Source organism: Physella acuta, unplaced genomic scaffold (genome assembly GCF_028476545.2).
Source record: "Physella acuta isolate Inbredline_101_S28 unplaced genomic scaffold, ASM2847654v3 ptg001055l, whole genome shotgun sequence".
NCBI lineage: Eukaryota > Metazoa > Mollusca > Gastropoda > Physidae > Physella > Physella acuta.
Window position 1 is genome coordinate 41,585 of NW_026732572.1, and position 19,429 is coordinate 61,013.

At 32.9% G+C, this 19,429-nt stretch overlaps 2 protein-coding genes across 2 annotated transcripts; both read left to right on the plus strand.

The window, feature by feature from the left end:
* Positions 1-361: 361 nt before the first annotated feature.
* LOC131955094 (RNA-binding protein 25) lies at positions 362-6,884 on the plus strand. Its single transcript, XM_059319061.1, has 10 exons — positions 362-500; positions 878-983; positions 1,467-1,537; positions 2,021-2,273; positions 2,525-2,630; positions 2,740-2,942; positions 3,289-3,415; positions 3,863-4,997; positions 5,185-5,418; positions 5,756-6,884. Exons 2-10 carry the CDS (start codon positions 937-939, stop codon positions 5,866-5,868), a joined length of 2,289 nt encoding a protein of 762 aa, XP_059175044.1. The 5' UTR covers positions 362-500; positions 878-936; the 3' UTR covers positions 5,869-6,884.
* Positions 6,885-8,762: 1,878 nt separating this feature from the next.
* LOC131955092 (TGF-beta-activated kinase 1 and MAP3K7-binding protein 2) lies at positions 8,763-19,074 on the plus strand. Its single transcript, XM_059319050.1, has 8 exons — positions 8,763-8,950; positions 11,932-12,031; positions 12,211-13,894; positions 14,283-14,431; positions 14,864-14,960; positions 15,236-15,331; positions 15,463-15,843; positions 16,570-19,074. Exons 2-8 carry the CDS (start codon positions 11,939-11,941, stop codon positions 16,575-16,577), a joined length of 2,508 nt encoding a protein of 835 aa, XP_059175033.1. The 5' UTR covers positions 8,763-8,950; positions 11,932-11,938; the 3' UTR covers positions 16,578-19,074.
* Positions 19,075-19,429: the final 355 nt, after the last annotated feature.

The window sequence follows — 19,429 nt, forward strand, 5'->3', positions numbered from 1 at the left end:
TTCATCAACCTAGCTGTAACGGTACTCAAGTTATCGTGTTTACACACGGACAGACACACACACAGACAGACACACACACACACAGACATACGGACAAGATTGCAAAATTATGTTTTTCCGTATCAGTGAGGTGTAAAACGTCGAGATTTGTAAAAATCTCGATTTTTTTTTTGCACGATTACAATACTTTCTCTATACTACGTATATACGAGAAAGTAAAAATATTAAACCCTTCCAGGATTTTTATTTCAAACGCCGAATTATGCCTAATTTCTTATTTCGCTATTCTTTCCTTTTAAACTAAATCTGCATTTTAATGCAATCCATCTCCACTTTTATTACCTCCCCTTTTAGTCGACATTTTGACGTCATCCGATCTCTGTTTGCTATAAACAAAGTGTAACCAAACTGCCTGGTAACGAAGACAGTACTGTTAGTTCTACGATCTAAAAATGCCTATCTAAAAAAATGATAAAATATTTGAGCTCGATGGCTTGTCGGTAAGAAATGGTGTAATTTTTTTAAATTTATGGCAACCATATTTTATTTAGAACTAGAATATTAAATTAGATTCTTAGATGTCAAAGATGTGACTGGAGTCTGAACTCTGAAGTTCTGAACTGACTGAACAATCGTTCGTAGTCCGATCTCCGTCCACTCATTTTTAAATTACTATTAGAATCTACTACCATTTTGACTAAAGCTAGATTCTAGAAACTAGTTGTTACTCTGTTAATGTTAATCATGATTAAATCATTAAAGTTAACGGCAAAGCATAGTTTAGTTTTTTCTAAAACTCTACACTTCTACACTCTTGTTATGTCAGTTATGAGTTAGTAACTTAGTAAAATCCATTCCACTTAAACTTCTCTTACAGTGTTGTGTGATGTGCTGATCACATTTGTAGTAAATAAAGTATGAACTGAATGAATCAACATGGGCAATTGTGTGTCTGTCATCAGAAAGAAAAAAGAGCCAAATAAGTAAGTTGAGGTCTAATTTTTATTATGATATAAATTATCTGTACAGGTAGGTTAAGTAGGTGCAGTCAGTGTTTGTCTGTTAGCCCCATACCAATTTATAGATTACATCAGTCCATTACCCCAGTCTAACACCTATCACTAAGGGTCATGGTTTGAGTGAGGTGTCTGTCTCATCAAAGCCATGTTTTGCTGGTATCACACTATCACAAAAGCCAGGATAAAAGCATTTATACTTTAATATTCTACTGGCTGGGAATCATGGAAGAGGCAAATAATACTAATATTATTAAAATAATGTTTATTAGGCCCCTGTATAACAAATGTTAACTTTTATGCTTAGGATGTTAATAATACTTTTCAGGTTAACTCTAATTTCTAAGTTAGTCAATATTGCCAACTTTAAACAAATTATATTATAATACCACTTTGATGATCAGTATCATATTGATGTCTCTTTATTAACAATTCTTATTGCTAATCTAGAACCATTACATTGGCAATTGTTGGACTAGATAATGCTGGGAAAAGCACACTGACATCCGTTCTTACTGGTGGTATGTATTTTTTCTCTCAAAATAATGTTTAGACATTATGATACATAGGCTATTTACATAAGTTGCAAATAAGTATATAAAATATTTTTATTTTTAAAGCACCCACTTGCTTACTTAAGATTCATTGAATTGTGCTTAAATAATTACTATTCTGTTGGTTATTTTAAACCACTTTCTCATAACAACTGATGGAGTTCCTTCCCACCCGTTTAGTACACACGCTTTTTGCTCTGGAATTAAATTAAGAAAGAAATCAATTTAAAAAATGAATATAGCATTAACCATATGGCTTGTATCTTTATTATTTATCATGCCCTATGTTAAAAAGTTTTAAAACATCAGCTTCTTAAATCAGCTTCTTCTAATATTAGTGTTGATCTTCTTACATAAAAATGTGCAACAAATTTAACAAGCTGTTTGATATTTATTTATTGCACACCTCATTTTCAATTATTCATATTCATTATAAAATTCTCTCAACAGAGCAACCTGATCCAGATATAGCTCCCACTGTTGGATTCCGAACAGCTAAATTCTCACAGCTCAACTTTGATGTCACTCTGTTTGATGTTGGTGGTGGCAAAAACATCAGGCCTATATGGAAGAATTACTTTGGAGAAGTGTATGGCATTTTGTATGTTTTGGACTCGGGCTGTGAGTCGCGCATGAGAGAGGCCATGGAGGTGTTTAAGCACACTTTGGAACATCCTCAGGTGTCGGGGAAGCCTGTCCTTGTGTGAGTGATTTGGGCTAGTGCTTTTATTTAACTCTGTGCATAGGTTGCTGGTTGATTACAGTTTTATATTGCATAGTTATGATTAAAAAAATATTGTAAAACTCTTATTTTATAAAGAGTTCGTTTTCGCCTTTCATGGTCGCTGGTATCTAGTTATTTTTAAGGATAAAGAGTTTTCACTTTTCTTGGTCTGTAGTATCAAGTTATTTTTAAGGAGGTGTTCAAGAAAATTTTTGAAATTTTGTTTTCAGCTTAGCTAATAAAGTAGACATGACTGATCATATGGAGGAATTAGAAATAATTAAAGGACTTGATTTAGAAAATATAGTCAATGATAACAACTGTCCTTCTAAACTGGTAAGTATAAAGTTTGAGGATTTTTTTGCTTTAATTTGAAATCTAAAATACAAGTTCCGTCTATATATCATCTGTAATTTGTACACATTTATAAAAATTTGTGTTCTAGGCAATGGTATCAGCTTTAAAAGGTGTTGGATCCAAGATGGATAAAGAAATTTTAAATGGTCTCCAGTGGTTGTTTGACAAAATTCAGGAATCGTGGGCTAGTCTATCAAGCAGGGTTGAAGAGGATATGAAAACAGCAAAAGAAGCACGAGATAAAGAGAGGGAGGAGAGGAGGGAGAGAGTGAAGAAACAAAGAGAAGAAAGGTGAGTGGATAAGTCTTTCTGAATGTACAGTGCTGGAATAGTACACTATCATCATGATCCATTTGTGTTAGTTGTCACAAAAATTAACATTGTTATGAGACCTATCAATGAAACTAGTTTAAAAATGTGTGAATACAATAGTTCTTTTGTGGCAATAATTTATTTCAAGAATATTAGAACAATTATATACTCTTAATTTTTAATTGGTTCTTTAAATTTACACAAAAAATTGTTCTCTTCAGACTTAAAACAGTTTGCAGTTCATACTAAACAAACCTATGCTAAATGTAAATTATAAGTAACTCAGGAGCTTGGTCAATTAATCTTTCTGTATTTTTGTAACCAGAGAAAAGGCAGAGGAACTGGAGAGAACCAGACTTGGCTTGGAGAAAAAAGAAGAACCTGACGATGATGATGATATTGTTGATGGCAACCCTTTCAAAGCCTTGGATTTGGAACAATTAAAAAGAAAAGTAAATCATTTTCAAAATTTAATATTATCAAATCATTTTTTAAAAAAAAAGCTCTAAGGCCTTTGAAGTTATGGTTGATCCTGGTTTGAACCTAAAACATAACAGCTACAGTTAACCTACATGCCACTGTGTTAGATGTCCTCTACTTGACAGATGGCATTGTCCAGTGGTAAAGGGCACAGCTACAATCACAAAAAGTGTCACTGTCTAAAGTAAATGCAACTAGGTATAGTGCTGATCCTACAATATACAGAGTAAAACAAAATATATGTATATATTACTTGTACATCAACTGCCATATAGATTTTCCAACAGTGTACTTTACTTACACTCTACTTCCTCTGCTTGACAAACTATCAGGCACCAAAGGTGAAACCATTATTTTTATTTTATTTTGTATCAGAAGTAATTCCATTTCTATTCCATTTCTGTTTTTTATTTTCACAGGAGAAAGCTTTGAAAGAGGAAAAGAAACAAAAACAAGATAGACTAAACCAGCTCAACAAAACAGACAGCATAAAAACTAGAAACGGTGCACTAGACTCTGGTGATAATGGTGTGGAGCCTTTCAATTTGGACAAAAATTATCATCTGCACAGTGGTAAAGAAAGGGGGAGTTTAGAAGATCCTGGCATTCAACCCTCCATGAAAAATGTGTTCAGTCGCAGCAGTGCTAGAGCCTCCACTCTACCACCTCTTGAGCCACTGGGGTCACAGGAGAATAAGCAAACCGGAACAGAAAAAAAGAAACAGAGAAAGAAGAAGAAATTTGCTGATTACAACGTGGACAGTGGGGTTGAGCAGGATGACGATGATGATGACGGGATCGGAAAGTTGAACCAAGTTGTCAATGACCGAAATAGTTGGGGCCGCGATCCTGTTCATAATCTTACACCCCGGGACATCCACCCAAAGAAAACTAAACTTGTGAAGGTAAATAGAATAGAGGAAGCCAAGGATGAAGACCATTATTCTTATGGCGGTGACGTATATACAAAAGTACATAAACTAGACCGGGGAGATTTCCAGAGGACCCCTCCGCCGCATAACAAGAAAGAAAGTAAAGGTTACGAAACTTTCCCTCATGACTTAGAGAAAGGGGACTCAACGTATAGAAGAACGCTCAAAGGGATAAGTCCTCCAAACCTTCAAAAGTTTGACGAGGAGAAAGATGGGGATGAAAGTACAGAGAGAGAAAACTTTAATGATAACTCAGGTGATGAGAGATTCATGTCCTCACGGTTCAGTAAAATGCCAGACAGACAGCCCTATGAAAGGTTGGAAAAAGACAGTGGCAGAAAGGGGAAGCAACAAGCTAGAGAAAAATTGGAAAGACGAGATGTCAGTGATGAAGAGAATGACAGCTACGCTCAGTACAACTCCCTTGAAGACACACTCCGTTTCCCGCCCAGCCCAACAGAAGATGACCCCCCTAGAGATTTCTACAAGGAAATTAAAGCTTTACAAGAAAGAAATTTTAAAGGGTTCAAGAAAAATGATCTAGATGTTGAAGATGAAACAAAAAATATTGAAAAAAGAGAAAATTTATACCACATGAAGCCAATGAAATCTAACTTTGAAGGTACAATTTATTTCTACTTTTCATTGGTAGTTGTAAATAAGTATATATATATATATATATATATATATATAGACCTATGTGTTTATTTTTATAGGTAATATATACATATTTTTTGGAAATGCTAAATTTAAAGTTGCTTTTTATTAATGCTATGCTGTAGAGTCCACTTGCAAATGTTTTTTAACAGATGAAAATGGTAAAGGTGGAGTTTCAGATAGGTCAGAAACACGCAGAAAAAAGAAACGCAATTTGCTGAGATCAAACAAACTCGCCCCTGCTGATGATGAATTTTCCAGCAAGTTTGGCTCACCCAGGATGGTCCAAGAGAAAGGATCTAGAAATACTTCTGATTCTGACACTCCGGTCAAAAGCCTGAATTCCAAACTAACTCAGATTCACAGAAATAAGTCTCAAGATTCAGGTCAGCATACTTTGTGGTTCTCTCTGCTTCTTTGCCATTGGTTTTTTATGTTTATTTTTTTCTTTTACTTTACTTTCATTTACCTTTATTTTCTATCTTTTCTTTTTTTTTTCATCTTTGTTTTTTATGTTTTCTTTCTGTTCATTTCATTATTTGGCATTTTCTTTATCCTCATATTTATTTATTTTACTTTTTCTTCTTTTACTTTTAAAAATAATAAATGTTATTTTCTCTTAAAAAGGCTTACATATCTATCAAATAGAGTTAAAAGTAGACAAAAAATTTAAAATATTCATTGGTTGGTTTAATTTTTTTTTTATCTTCCATTTTTCTTTAGACTTTGAAACCAAGTGGGGTTTTGCTGAGGATCTACCTGCAATAGATGACAATTACAATGTTAGAAGGATCCCAAATTTTAACGACAGTGATGATGGGGACATTGTCTATTGATACTTTATGATGACATTGTCTATTTATATTTAAAGATATTTTCTTGTATGTTAGCCAGTCATACTTTTTACAATTTTTTATTTAGCCCCTAAGTGGTTAAAAAGTGAATTCAGTTTAAACTTGTTATTTTATAACAAATAAATTTTATATTATTATATCTGTACACTATATGCTGGTAATCATTAAGTAATTACCTCCTCTATTCCCTCCTTATAAATTATGTTTATGTTTTAAATTATCACCTAGTGCATAATATTTATTTAAAATACTGCATTTAAAACTATTTTTACTTAGTTTTGTAAGGTCTGAGTTTGGATGATAAAAGATAATACATTTTTGTTGTTCATTTTATAATTCTACTAGAACTATTTACCTATGTTATATATATTTATACATATTGTAGTGGTTGTTTATTTCTTTTTTTTGCTCTATCATTTTCATGGTATGTATATTATAAATTATTCTTTATTATTATAATATGCCTATTTATACAAATGTGAAAACATTATTGGAAGTTGTTTATCATTATTTTAAATTATAAAATAAAATCCGTCCATAATATAGTAATTAGCTCATTCTTTTAAAAAATTATTTTCATATTGTTAATGTTGAAATTCATTATATTTTCAATGTTTTTTAAATATTTCTATCATTAAGCCTTAAGCCAAATTATCATATATTCTTTTAAAACAATGCTTTTAATTGAGCACAAAAGCACATACTTTGATATGTAGTCTACACTGAGGTATATCCCAATAAATATTTTAGAATATTTTTGTTGGCCTAATTTCTAACACAGATTAGAACAAAAATTATTTACAATTTCTTCTCCTGGTACTTTACATACCCATAACATTTTTATATTACATTCTAGCTATGTATGTTAACATTATTATTTTAATGTAAAAAAACTGAAAGCACCTGTTCTACTTTTTGTTTAAACTAACTTTTTGGGTTTTCTTTGTAGTTTAAAAAAATAAAACCACAACTGAATGTGAAAATAAATTTGGATGAGCTTATGTGTTCTTGTGTTTTGAAAAAATCTAAATTACTCATATACAGTTCAGATCAGAAAGTCCTAACTTCAATACATTTTAAATTAATGGCCTGTTGTACATTTTTAGTAGACTGATAGTTTTTTTTTTTTATCTATCATACACTAAAAGCAGCAAGTCATTTAAAAGCAAGAGTTCAATACCTGTCTTAACCCTGTCTTTGGTTATCCACAAGATAATTAGCTAATCTTCAGGTTGTCTAGGCCCCTATAGACGTTCATGAGAAAGCCAGCATAGGTTGTCTATAGGACGTTCATGAGAAATCCAGTCTTTATGTTGTCTATAGGACGTTCATGAGAAAGCCAGTCTTTTTATTGTCTACAGGACGTTCATGAGACCATAAGCCAGTCTTTATGTTGTCTATAGGACGTTCACTTTACCATACGCAAGTCTTTAGGTTGTCTATTGGACATTCATTTGACCATATGTAAGTCTTTATACGTTGTCTATAAGACATCCATTTGACCGTAAGCCAGTATTCGTTTGTCTGTAGAATGATAAAGGGACCAGCCAGTTCTGATCACCTGTCACCATAAATAATGTAATCAATTTTGGGGAAGTAAATTGCGTGTGCATAGAAAAAAACTTCGACCCGTAAAAAACACGAGAAACTGTGCCAGCTTTACATAATGCTGCTTCTTCTTCGTTCTTAAGTTTAGTGTTGGAAGGGATCCCCAATCAACACAATTAAGTATACGTGTCAACTGGTTATTCGTCCTTGAGGCCATTGACTCAGATTTTCTTTTTGGATTTACTTTGTCCAACCAAGACAGCAGTTGTTTGATTTTGGAGTTGGCCCCAGCTAACGAGCATCATATGCCCGAGGGTTCGAACTCGAGACTTGGTTTAGCGACCATGAGCCTTACCGACTCGACACGCCGACCACTTACATAATGCGATTTTTCCGATTTAACGCTCCCTCCCCCAAAAATAGTCACAAAATGCCAGACCCTCATTAAAATGACGTCACCAAGTGACACCCTAATTTGATGATGGCGATAAAAGAAAAATGCTAAAAAGAACAGCGACAAAAGAACGACGACGAACGAGTGGTAGCAGTTTGATGTAATTAGCGTAGGTGTATAATGTATGGAGATTATAGATGATAAGAGATCCTACATTCCCCACACAAATTTAAAAAGACGCCCACACAAATTCAAAAAGGCCTATATGGGTCCAAATCTTGTTGTAAAGTGTGATATCAGATAAAGTTCTATATATTACGTTAACGGATTCAGATATTTTCAGCGGAAGACCCGTTTAGTGGTTTAGTATTGTAAAACATTGATATTGTATATTTGTAACAGAAACAGTGTAACGGAACATTACTTTGTCGCTTATTAAAAGACTTAATGATCACATGATCCTATTGCCCAGGGCCCGGGAATATATCACAATATAAGGCAAAAAAAAATCCAATTAAATAGAGTCTATTTACATTTTTGGTTAGATGATTCCGACACATCCACTAGCTATAAATTCTATAGAAGTAACGTTACGTAACAGGCGCGCCCTTTTCTTTACTTGTTAAACAAGTGAACTAGTCTATATCGCGCTCCTTGTTCACCGGGAAAACCCTTGTAGCTTTTAATAAAATATGGTTCGATTCTGTCTAACAAATAGTTGGAAGCTTTGTGTGTTTGTTGATAATATAACTCGTTAATTTTGTGCATAGATGATTATGTTAATTTTGCTAACTCATTTATTAATGAAACGTTTAATATTTTGGATTAATTATGAAACCGGCAGATCTATATTTTAATACGAAAATAAAAATATTTTTTTAGGCTATTCTTTAGATTCTATTTTCACGGAAGTTTACAATGCGCATGCCCAGTTATCGCCATATTGTGTAGGAAAAGGAACAATAATAATCTCTCAGCTGTAAATATTTTCGATTGAGCTGGGGTATAATTTTCCAAAATTGATATATACATTTGGGATGCTTCTTATAACTGATTACGATGTATATCCATCGTGGAGGATTTTATCTACAATATATCATTTGAGAAAATAAGGGGGAGAATGTAAGTAGTGTAATCAAAAAAGTTAAGAAATTTACAAGAAACCACAGCCACACGACACACACAATCAACAATCAGTGAGTGTATCAGCATCTCACACTCTAAAATCTTAATGATGTAATTTTGAACATTCAATTAGTGCTTCAAACAGTAACATGCTTGTTGAAATTGACACAAATACAAATAGCTTCTACAAATACAAACTTAGTTAATAAATTCCTGTCTGTAGCCTTGCCTTGATCTGACACCCATCATTTTTGAATGATTTTAATTTTTGACAGATTTTCTTCCAGACCAGTTCCAGTGAGTGAACTTCCAGCAGATTCAACTACAAACTTATTAATAATAATTAGATCTAACTACTTTTTAGTTTAGATTTCATCTGAATCAAGGTTCCCTTGTTAGTCTAGCTAAATTATCAATGCTACTTTAAACTTTAATTTAGTTTAATGTGAGACTAAAAAAGAAAAAGAGGATCTTCCAACATCCATTCTATGCATCCCAGAAACAAATGTGAATTTTTTTTATTTTTTGGTAAAGAAATTTTTTATAGGAAGTTTCCTTACTTAGGCTAATTTGCAAGTCAACAGCCAGCTTAAATTAAATCAACTATCTTCCACTACAGTTTTCTCTAATGTTGCCAATAACACATTTATAAATGCTAAAAGACTAAAAACAGATTTAGATTTGAATATTCTACTTTTAGGGACACACTTCATCATTTCAGAGTAACAAATAAAAAAATTATTTAAGAGCACCAGACTATTACCTAACATAATTACATGTAAAATGAAGGTCAACAGCATTCACACTTTAAAAAAAAACACCTTATAATAATAATGTCATTCTACAGTATAATCCTACCAAAGTTGGATGATTGAGGGTCTTGATGACCAGTAATAAAGTCTTCCTAAATTAGGTTGTCAGTAGTATTGTAATCTATCTAGTTTTATGGTTGGAAATTAGGGTTAAGAATAGGGTTATCATTGGCAAGTCACATGTGTAATTACCCAAAATCCACCAAAATTGTATACACACTTGTGTCAAACATTACAAAGTATATCAACTTATTGCGCATGTAGCTTATATCTTAATTATCTATAACTATTGTGGTTGAAAAAAAATAAAACATCTCTTCTTCTCCTCCTCCCCCCCCCTTTTTTTTTTCTAATTTAAAAACCAATTTGTTGAAATAAGTTCTGAAAAAATGTTTTTAAAAATACTTAAACATTTAGAAATTATTTTTAACCATATAGATCTAACCATTTTTTGTTGTTCTAGCAGCAACAATTACTTAGACAATTCTAACTGTTTATTACTTTCAAACATTAATTATTATTAAAAGTTACAATCTAACCTTGAACTAATTTGAATGATGCCAACATTCTGATGTTAGAATATCAAATTGATTGTTTAGGCTTAATAATCTGCAGATAAACATGAAATGAAGAAACTCCACTACATTATCATATAAAAATCATAAGCCTAATGTAATGAACATAAGATCTCCCACTCATGTTTAGTTTATTTGTCAAAAATAGAATTGTTCAACTTATTCCATCCTCTACCTTAATGTTTCCCCGTCTTATTGCTTGTCCACACATCTAACCTAACATAAATTCAAGCAGAAGAATGCTAGGTACAGACTGTATTAGAGACGGCATTGACAAGAACCTGATATACCGAAAATATTTATAAAAAATAATTACAGGCAGCAATTAAATTTAAATGAAAACAATTAGTCAGCTAAATAGTTGGGTTTAGTAGGACTAGTGATAATTTTTGTCTATTGAAATTGAAGTAAATAGACTGGAATTTTTATCTATTGAAATAAATCTACTGGTCACTTAACGTACCTCTTATAAAATTTTGTTACAAATGATCAGAATGTAGTATTAAAATATATTTTTAACTTGAAAATACTTAGGCATAAAAATGTCTTTATTAGGGCCTTTTTATGAATTTTTAGCAATAAAATCAAAGTGAATTTTTGGGTATACAGTAAAAAGTCAATAACTATAGAAAAATCACTGATGGCAATGGAAAGTAACTTCGCACATTCTAAATAAACATTTTTAATAGATGATATGTTTGCAACATACAGTGAAAATTTTAATTAACCCTGATTGACTTATTTTGAGATAAAACTGTTACCCTGAGTTCTATCACTTAAATTAACTTATAAAGAAAAGTCTAAATTATTCTTTAAAGACAAAATAATTTATTATATAAATGTATGCATTAGTAAAAAAAAAATATGAATAAGCTTCATGAATAATTAAATTTATGATAAAATAATCAGGCTAAATAATAGAATTCTTTTGCTATGTCCCGCTTCACTTGTTGTAAAAAGAAAAAAATTATTTGTTATAAAAAAGAAGACGAATAATAACAATAAAAATAAATAATAACAAAAAATTATTTTTGATTAAAATAGTGTGATTTTTAAAGAAAGTGTACTACCAGTTCCCCCATAGCTGTGTTTTTTTCTCACTTTTACCAATTATAAAAAAAAATTAAAAGAAAAAAAAAATTAATTTAGCCATTCACAGAAATTTTTCATTATAAATTTTTTAAAATATCCACCTACTGAAAAATAAATTCTAAGATCATAAATATTACATTCTCCCTCCAGAAACATAGTCCAAACTCATGTTTGTAATGCATCATCTATTCTGTCTCTGTAGCTTTGTCAGAGGTCATTTTCTTCAGTTTGTGGGATGATCATTGATATTATGCCCTGAATTTTCTTTCTGATTGACATGACTTACCTATTAGGGAAGTGCATGCAACATTTTTTTTTTCTCTACAAGTTGACAGTTTACTAACTCTGAATGCTTGTAATTTGCCAAAGAAAAAAAAGAACACAATGTTTTCATATATTGCACATAATCCAAAATGTTAAATTTGTCTACTCCATTGGTTTAAAATTTTTGTTTAACTAGATACTAAGGGAATCACAATTTTAAATATTTTTCTTTCAGTGCTACAATGGATGAGAAAAATGACTTTAGTTTGCTCAGTCACCTGAGTTCAATGTATCCAGATTTGTCTCGTGTAACTGTGTTAAAAATTATGCAAGAGGTATGAAATTCAATTCTGATTTAATGCTTATCAGCACCACAGTAGTGGTACAAGTATTTGATTAACTCTATTTTGTAATGATTAAATTGTTGAATTAAGAAAAATTCTGTTTTCATTACACTGTTTTCCCATGTTAAAATTATCACAACTTACAAACAAATGCTTGTCATTTTTTTCAGTGCTCACATGACAAAGAAAAGTGCATAAAGGCACTGCAACATGAAGTTAAAAAAGATCCCAATTTTTCAAATCAGCGTGTGACAACAGTTTTGGAGCCTAATTTAAGCAATAACAACGTTGTTAGTCAGAATGAAGGCAAGTCGATCAGTACTCGAATAAAAGAGTTACAAGTGTCCCATGAGTCTAGTGGCTCCCAGAAACCTTTTCCAGGTGAAAGACATGTTAGTACAATTGAAAGATCTGTGGGGAATGCAGCACGTAACGCAGAACAAAAAAAACCACTTGTTGGCCAGTCTGTCTCCTGGACTTTACAGCCTGGAGATAAACCAACTCCCTCAGGGACTAATGCTCAAGCCTCCAAGGCTCTTCCTGGATCTTCTGGCACCCCACAGACTGCTCCTGCTGATTTCACTCCTTTTATGTTCACTAACTCCGCCACAGATATCCCTAACATTGATTGCCGAACTCACGGGGCTATAGTCAATGTGCAGAATCCCAACCGACCACGCCAGGTGACTATCAATTCATCATCAGCTTCCAATAGTCCCGGAGAGCAGAGACGTCCTGTGAAAGTCATCAACATTCCTCCAGGGTCGTTGTCAGGAGGCTCAGTGTCGCCAGCCGCCACGCCGCCCAATTCTCGGCATATCCGAATGCATTTTGGTGACACCGGTGGCGTCTGCACGGTCACAGCACCTCCGTCTAACATGCAGCGGTATGGTTCAACACCAAATGTTAGCCAACACTATCGAAGTGAGATACGCACTGAAGCCACTTCCTCACAGCCTTTGCATTCTTCTAGTATAGTTGTGAACACCACTAGCCATTTAAACCATTTGACACCAGATAGAAAAATAAGTAATAGTAGCAATAATGACAGTATTGGGGATGGGAGGCGAACTCCTGTTCACCTAAACTTAAATGCCGGAAGTGACTTTCAGAATTTTGGGGTGAACAATAATTTTACACCTCGGCCATTGTCGACGCCTGTGCAGGCTTCATCTCCTGGCATAGCACATTCTAAGCCTGTATTTGTTGAGATCAAGCGAGATCAAGTGGGGAACACTCATAGTGGGTATAATGACCCAAATTTTCAAACAAATTTCTTTCCCACTGTCAGGGCGCCACCTACAACTTATTTGCCTTCACAGAATTTAGTATATAACATGCATGGGAACCTTAACTATAATCCACAATACAATGCAGAATTTCCAAATTCACAGGAGCAGTTTCATCTCAATCAACAACAAAAGCATGCTGGTTACAGTACCCCACCATCGAATGTTTATCAACCAGCCAGTAGTAATTACAATTCATATTCTCAGTTCAACGTGGGTTACCCCCTTATGGGTGTATCTGGGCCAGTATCCTCACAACCTCCCAGTCATCTTTCGCATTTCGCCCATTATAATTCTCCGACTCCTGTAATGCATTACCACACAAAAAGTCCTGGTGTAGGAAATTCACAGCCGATGCTTAACAGCAGGTCCAACAGCCAAGATAGTGATCACAGTGCTGGTGGGGACTACGATAACCGCCAGCTCCACTTCAATAACATGGGCTCTCGTGTCTCTAGTCACAGCAGCATCAACTCTGATTCCTCCTCAATTCGCATGGATAGAGGGGATCAGGGGGTGCGGCCGCGCTCTGGGAGTATACAGGACGAAGCTGACTACATTCAGGGTTGGTATTTTTTTTACCTTTTCAGTATTCTCACGTAATCTAGATTTCTTATAGGCAACATAGTAGTTAGGTTGAATTTTAGCAAATCCTAAACTTCTTTAAATGGTTGTTTCTTTCTGGTTGTCGTTTTACACAATCATTTTTAAAATGTCTGCATATGTATATGAGCAAATTTACGGGATTATGACTAGGAGCATACACAGCTTTCATTTTATCAATTTTATTTACTGTTTTGAAATACATGTTGCTAGTGTATCATCATTTGTAAAAGCTCAGGGTAATTATATTTATTATAGCAAACAACTAAACTGTTTATGTTAAATTTTTACTGCGCTAATTCTCCTAACTCTGCTTGTATTATGAGTTTTAAATATTTATTATTTTTCAGCTTTACTGGCACACCAGAAAAGTAGAAAGAAAAACCTCCAGGAGTACACTGAGCAATACAGAGATATCTTAGAGAATCTACGCTCTGAGGTTCACAATATGGAGACAAGCATGTTAGAAAATAGCCATGCTAATAGTAGCTTTCCCTCAGTAAGTTGCCTAATACATTTGTAGCTATTTCTTTCAAAATTAACTCTGTAAACTATACCTAAAACTTTTACAGTCATATACTCCAAAATGTGGCAGAGATTTTTCTTGTGTGATATTGTCTCATGCACGCCTGAATTATATAGAGATGTCGGCAAAAGTTTTTTGCTTTTTTTTGTTTTATACAATTTTTAAAAAGTTAACATTGTTCAAAGTTCTGGGCAATATATTTAACAAAATTAAAACTAGTTAAAATGCCTCTGATGTTTAATTGGGTTTGGTTTAAAATCTAACATATATATTATTATAAAAAAGAAATTGTTTCAGTGTTTAGATCTGCTTTGGATTATTTTTTAGTATTGTACATTTTTTTAAAAGATATTATTTTTATTTATTGCTTGTAATTCATTGATCTATCTGGATTTTTTATTCCAGATTGGAGACATTTCCAGATTATGTGAGAAGAATCGATTACTTCAGACTGATATACAAATGTATATGAATGAAATTGACATGTACAAAAGTGGCCAAAGTAATCATCCAATATTTATTTTACTTTGTATTTGTAATTGTGTAAATGTGGTTTGGTAAAAGGTCATTCATTTTTTATGGCTAACTACTAATTGACACAGTTACTTCCTTGTTTATTCACAAGCAACGAAAATTAATCCTCATGTTGCTTTGCTGAATATTATCAGCAGTTTTACCTCTTGTCCTATAAAAACCTGCTGTAGCTTTTATCAGTGTTATAGCAGCTCCATTCAAATAAACCCTGTTTTAGCCTTTATGACCTTATTGTACTTGCAGCTCCATTCAACAAAATCAACCCTCTAGACCAGCAGAACTTTTTTGCCAATATGCCGACAGGACAACAAGATCCTATTTATTCCAGGTCATCTGATGGTATGTACTTTTCTTTAACAAAAATTATTTTTAGTGTAATTGTTTGCTTGTTTATAATTTATGTATTTTTTGCTTCTATGTTTAGCAATTTACAGTGTTATGTATTAAATTTAAACTTAACCTCTCTGCAGCATCTGCTATTCCTCCACCAAGACCACCACCTCCTATTCCTGTAAGGCAACGTTCAACTGATATAACAGTTGGGGGTGCAAGTAGTGATATCTTTCGTGTGCCCCCTGTTCCTATGTTTCAACCTACTGTCAACTCAGGGGATTCTGAAGAAGGGGATCAGTGGAACTGTACTTTCTGCACCTTTTCCAATCACCCGGCCCTCAAGAAGTGTGAGGTGTGCGAGATGCCCAGGGTAGGCCCAGGCTCGTCTGCTGCTCCGCCTCTCCCACCTCACCAGCCCCTCACCTCCCAGCCGCTTCGGCTTGCCCCGGGGATGGTGAGTAACATCCGGCCGCCAAGTGGGCCACCATCATCTGCTTTAGGACACCACCATCGTGCGGGTGAGCTTTGTTACTGTCATAATAAATTTATGCCATAAACATCTAGCGCTCTTTCATTTATTTAACGCTTTAAAACATTCAGTTCACTTTAGTTGATTGTGAGTGTCAATTGTTTTATTTGAAGTAGAATCAGGTTATGTAAATGTGTTTTTTTTTTTAAATGAGAGTTTTGTCACACCACTGTACCGGCTATAAACCAAATCAAACAAGTTGTTCTAGGGGAACATATGTTCCAGTAAATTAAATAAACAAATATTTATAATTCATCTTCGTATGTGTTCATTTCAGTGTATGATTATTCTGCTGCAATAACTTACTACAATATACAATCTGTACATAGTTCTTAAAATCTTTTATTTATATCAAGTAGTCTTCTCTTTATGTTGAATACAATATTTGAGAATTTAAGATAAGTTTTTTACCTTTTCTAATGAGATAACTAGCTCTTACAAGCCATACTGACAAAGTTAGCTAGTCTTGATATATGAAGATTTTTTTTTTTAAGTTCTACAAAATGTTTATAGAAACATCATTATTATGGATGCTATTTTCCCTTGCTTTAAAAAAAACTTTTTGATTTGCAATTTGGTTGAATTGATGCTTTACTTTTTTTTTTTTCGGGCATTAGGTAAATTTTCTTTTGTTCACCATTTCTAGTGCCCACTGGTGTTTTCTTAACCCTTGCCAGATTTTTATTTTTTAAATTTTTATTTATCTGCTTATCAGGTACATAGAGCTTCCTTATACCCTGGTATTGCAAACTCTTTCACCTCACCTGGGAGTTGATGGGTTTTTAGAAATAAAAAATTAGGTGTGGAAGGAGATCAAGGGACCTGAGCTGCATGTTTCTTCACTTGCCTGCCCATCACCCATTGTTGTCTTTCAAGTTGTTCTGCCTGCGGGAGTGTTGGAGTCTCATCATACATCAACTCAGCTGCATGCCCTTTGTTGTAAACAGTTTGAAAAAAAAAAACTGGTCCTGTATTTTCAATGTCAACTAACAGAGCATGAGTGATTGAGCTAAAAAAAAAATTTTCTAGAGGAGTGATATAGACCGTTCGGTAAATTGTTAATAGTGTTGACAGTTTTCAGTGTCCCTTAATCATCAATTTATTTCATTTTTAAAGCATCAAGTTATTAATTATTCAGAAAACTGATCAGTCATTGAGTATTGGCTTAACCATTATAAATAATCATAAACTAATACTTTTGCAATTGGCCTGTAATTATCAAAATATTTTTGCTCTCTTAAAACAATTTTTTTTTCTCTTTATACAATTTTAATTATTTTTGCCCTCCAAGTATAATTTTTTAAACAAATTTTGTTCATTGCTCTCTAATTCTCCTACTCAATTTATAAAATGCTAAAGCCTTAAAAACTTTTCTGAACCAATTAAGCGATATTTATTGACTTCATTAGTGATGAGTGTTGACCACAAATGTTTCCTCCTTTCTGTTTTTATTTGTTTTCTTTCCTTCAGGCTTGTATTTTATTTTCATGAATTGTATCATTTTATAGCATTTTGAGAGTTGATGTGTGAGCGTGCAGAAGAGTGTAGATTAAGGTAATCTACATGTTCATTTATTTATTGGCCGCTGTAAAAATAACTGCCTTTAGTGATTCAAGGTGTACATTATTGGTTCTAGCATTTGTGATTGAACTGTCATGAACTTTAACATACTGCATAGATTTTTCTGTGTTTGGCATTACGTTCCTTAGGATCAATTTTTAGGACAGAATAAATTTCAGAAATTAAATTTGCATTTTTATTACAACAGACTTTTAAAATTATTTTTTTTTTTTAAAGAAATGTCTGTTTTTAATCATTGGTTTTAATGCTTGGTTTGAAACATTACCTTACTTGGCATACATTTTTAGTTTTATATTAAATCACTGTGTTAAAAATCTTAACTACAGGCATTGCCTGTGTTTTTCTAGTACTTAGTTATGTAATTAATAAGCCCTAGATGATGAAAATCTGGTTTTACAAGCCTTAGCATATCTCTGTGGTGCTCTATTCAACTTTATCTGTACTGGTGTAACTTTATTTGTCTAAACTTGGATGTTTCTTGTTTTAATTTTTGTTAAACACTTATTCTAGGTAACAAACTTGACTCTTGAAACTTATGTGATAATGGCACTGCATCTCGCATAAAGCAGTTAAAGAAAAAGAAATTTTTAAATATCTAAAGTTAATTGATAGCATGTCATAATAGCATGTATTACATTTATATGTAATCAGGACATTGCATTTTTGGATCCATTGCACTATCTGTTGCAATGTTTTTTCACAAGTGCTACTTTAAAATAAATGCGGACAGTTGCATCAATTTTAGGGACCAAAGTTAATGCTGGTTCTAGAATAGAGTCAACAGTTCAGAGCTAGTTTAAAATATAGAACTTGTTGGAGCTTTTAATAATAAAATATAACACTTTATTCAACCAGTGTAAGTCTTCATTTAATTCAAATCCTCTGTAACTTGTTTTTAACGCTGTGTGGCCTCCTTTAAAATCAAAGCCATATACACAAGGCTTATCTTCAGTAGAATATTCATTTCTGCGTGTGGTGTTTAAAAAACTTTGGGAGTGTAAACCACACGTTGATGATGAAAGAATGTATGATCTGGTTGGCTGGTTCTTCTCAGAATGTTTTGTTGCTGCCCAGACTTAAGATAATCCTAGAGAAATTCCAATCTACCTGCAGTATTTGAGTGATTTTGTAGTCTGTGAAATAGCATTTTGGGAGTAAAGCATAATTCTTGATGTCATAATATGCAAGATTTTTATGGGAGAGAATTTATGTATCTTAGTTTATTTTAGTGTTGTTTGATGGCTGTTCTCTTAGTCTTGTAGCTGTACAACAGGCTGGACCTGAGCTCTGCTAGGAATTATTTTGATACCCTCTCTGTTTTAATACCAGCCACCTTAGTCTTAGTGCATTTATATCCCTTTCAGGTTTACAAAAATGTTTTTTTTAAATAAAAAAATAAATAATGTGTGAATGGTTTATATCGGTTAGACGATTAATGGCAATGTTTTTTTTTTTTTTTGTTTAAAATTAAGCTTTAATGTATAAACTAAAATTTTGCAGTTGAATTAAATTATACAGTATTTTAAGCGTTCTTGTTTGAATAAAAAAAAATTCTGTAGTTTATCAACTCTGAAAAGTTTTGCTCTACTTATCCTAGATAATGCCCTTCTTAAAATTTGTGTCTGAAACTATCTTAAGCATCTTTGATTAATATTTATTTCCTATTTTATTTTGTACATCCTTGTATATTAATGCAAGCTATATATCAAGCACTATAAAACAAGGCTTCTAATTCTAGTATGTAAATAAACAAAATAAGTTCTAAAATGAAAATTGTAATACTTTAATCACTTCTTAAATCACCCAACAGGTTTTAAAAAAAAAAAATCCTTTACTAAAAAATAAAAAAAAACTGTCTCCATGAAACATTGCGCCTATTGTTGCTTGTATTGATTACACTAAATCAAACTGGATCAAGGAACTCTTGATTGTCTTACCCAGCACTTCATAGAATTTTGTGTGTATCACGTCATTGCATTGGTCTCACTAGTTCA

Excerpts from the sequence above, each read along its gene's own strand:
- LOC131955094 (XM_059319061.1), top strand. The coding sequence starts at position 937 with ATGGGCAATTGTGTGTCTGTCATCAGAAAGAAAAAAGAGCCAAATAA. Across the intron at positions 1,538-2,020 it reads GACATCCGTTCTTACTGGTG|AGCAACCTGATCCAGATATA; the intron begins GTATGTATTTTT and ends TTCTCTCAACAG. Across the intron at positions 4,998-5,184 it reads AATGAAATCTAACTTTGAAG|ATGAAAATGGTAAAGGTGGA; the intron begins GTACAATTTATT and ends GTTTTTTAACAG.
- LOC131955092 (XM_059319050.1), top strand. The coding sequence starts at position 11,939 with ATGGATGAGAAAAATGACTTTAGTTTGCTCAGTCACCTGAGTTCAATG. Across the intron at positions 14,961-15,235 it reads CATGTACAAAAGTGGCCAAA|CTCCATTCAACAAAATCAAC; the intron begins GTAATCATCCAA and ends TTGTACTTGCAG. Across the intron at positions 15,332-15,462 it reads TTATTCCAGGTCATCTGATG|CATCTGCTATTCCTCCACCA; the intron begins GTATGTACTTTT and ends ACCTCTCTGCAG.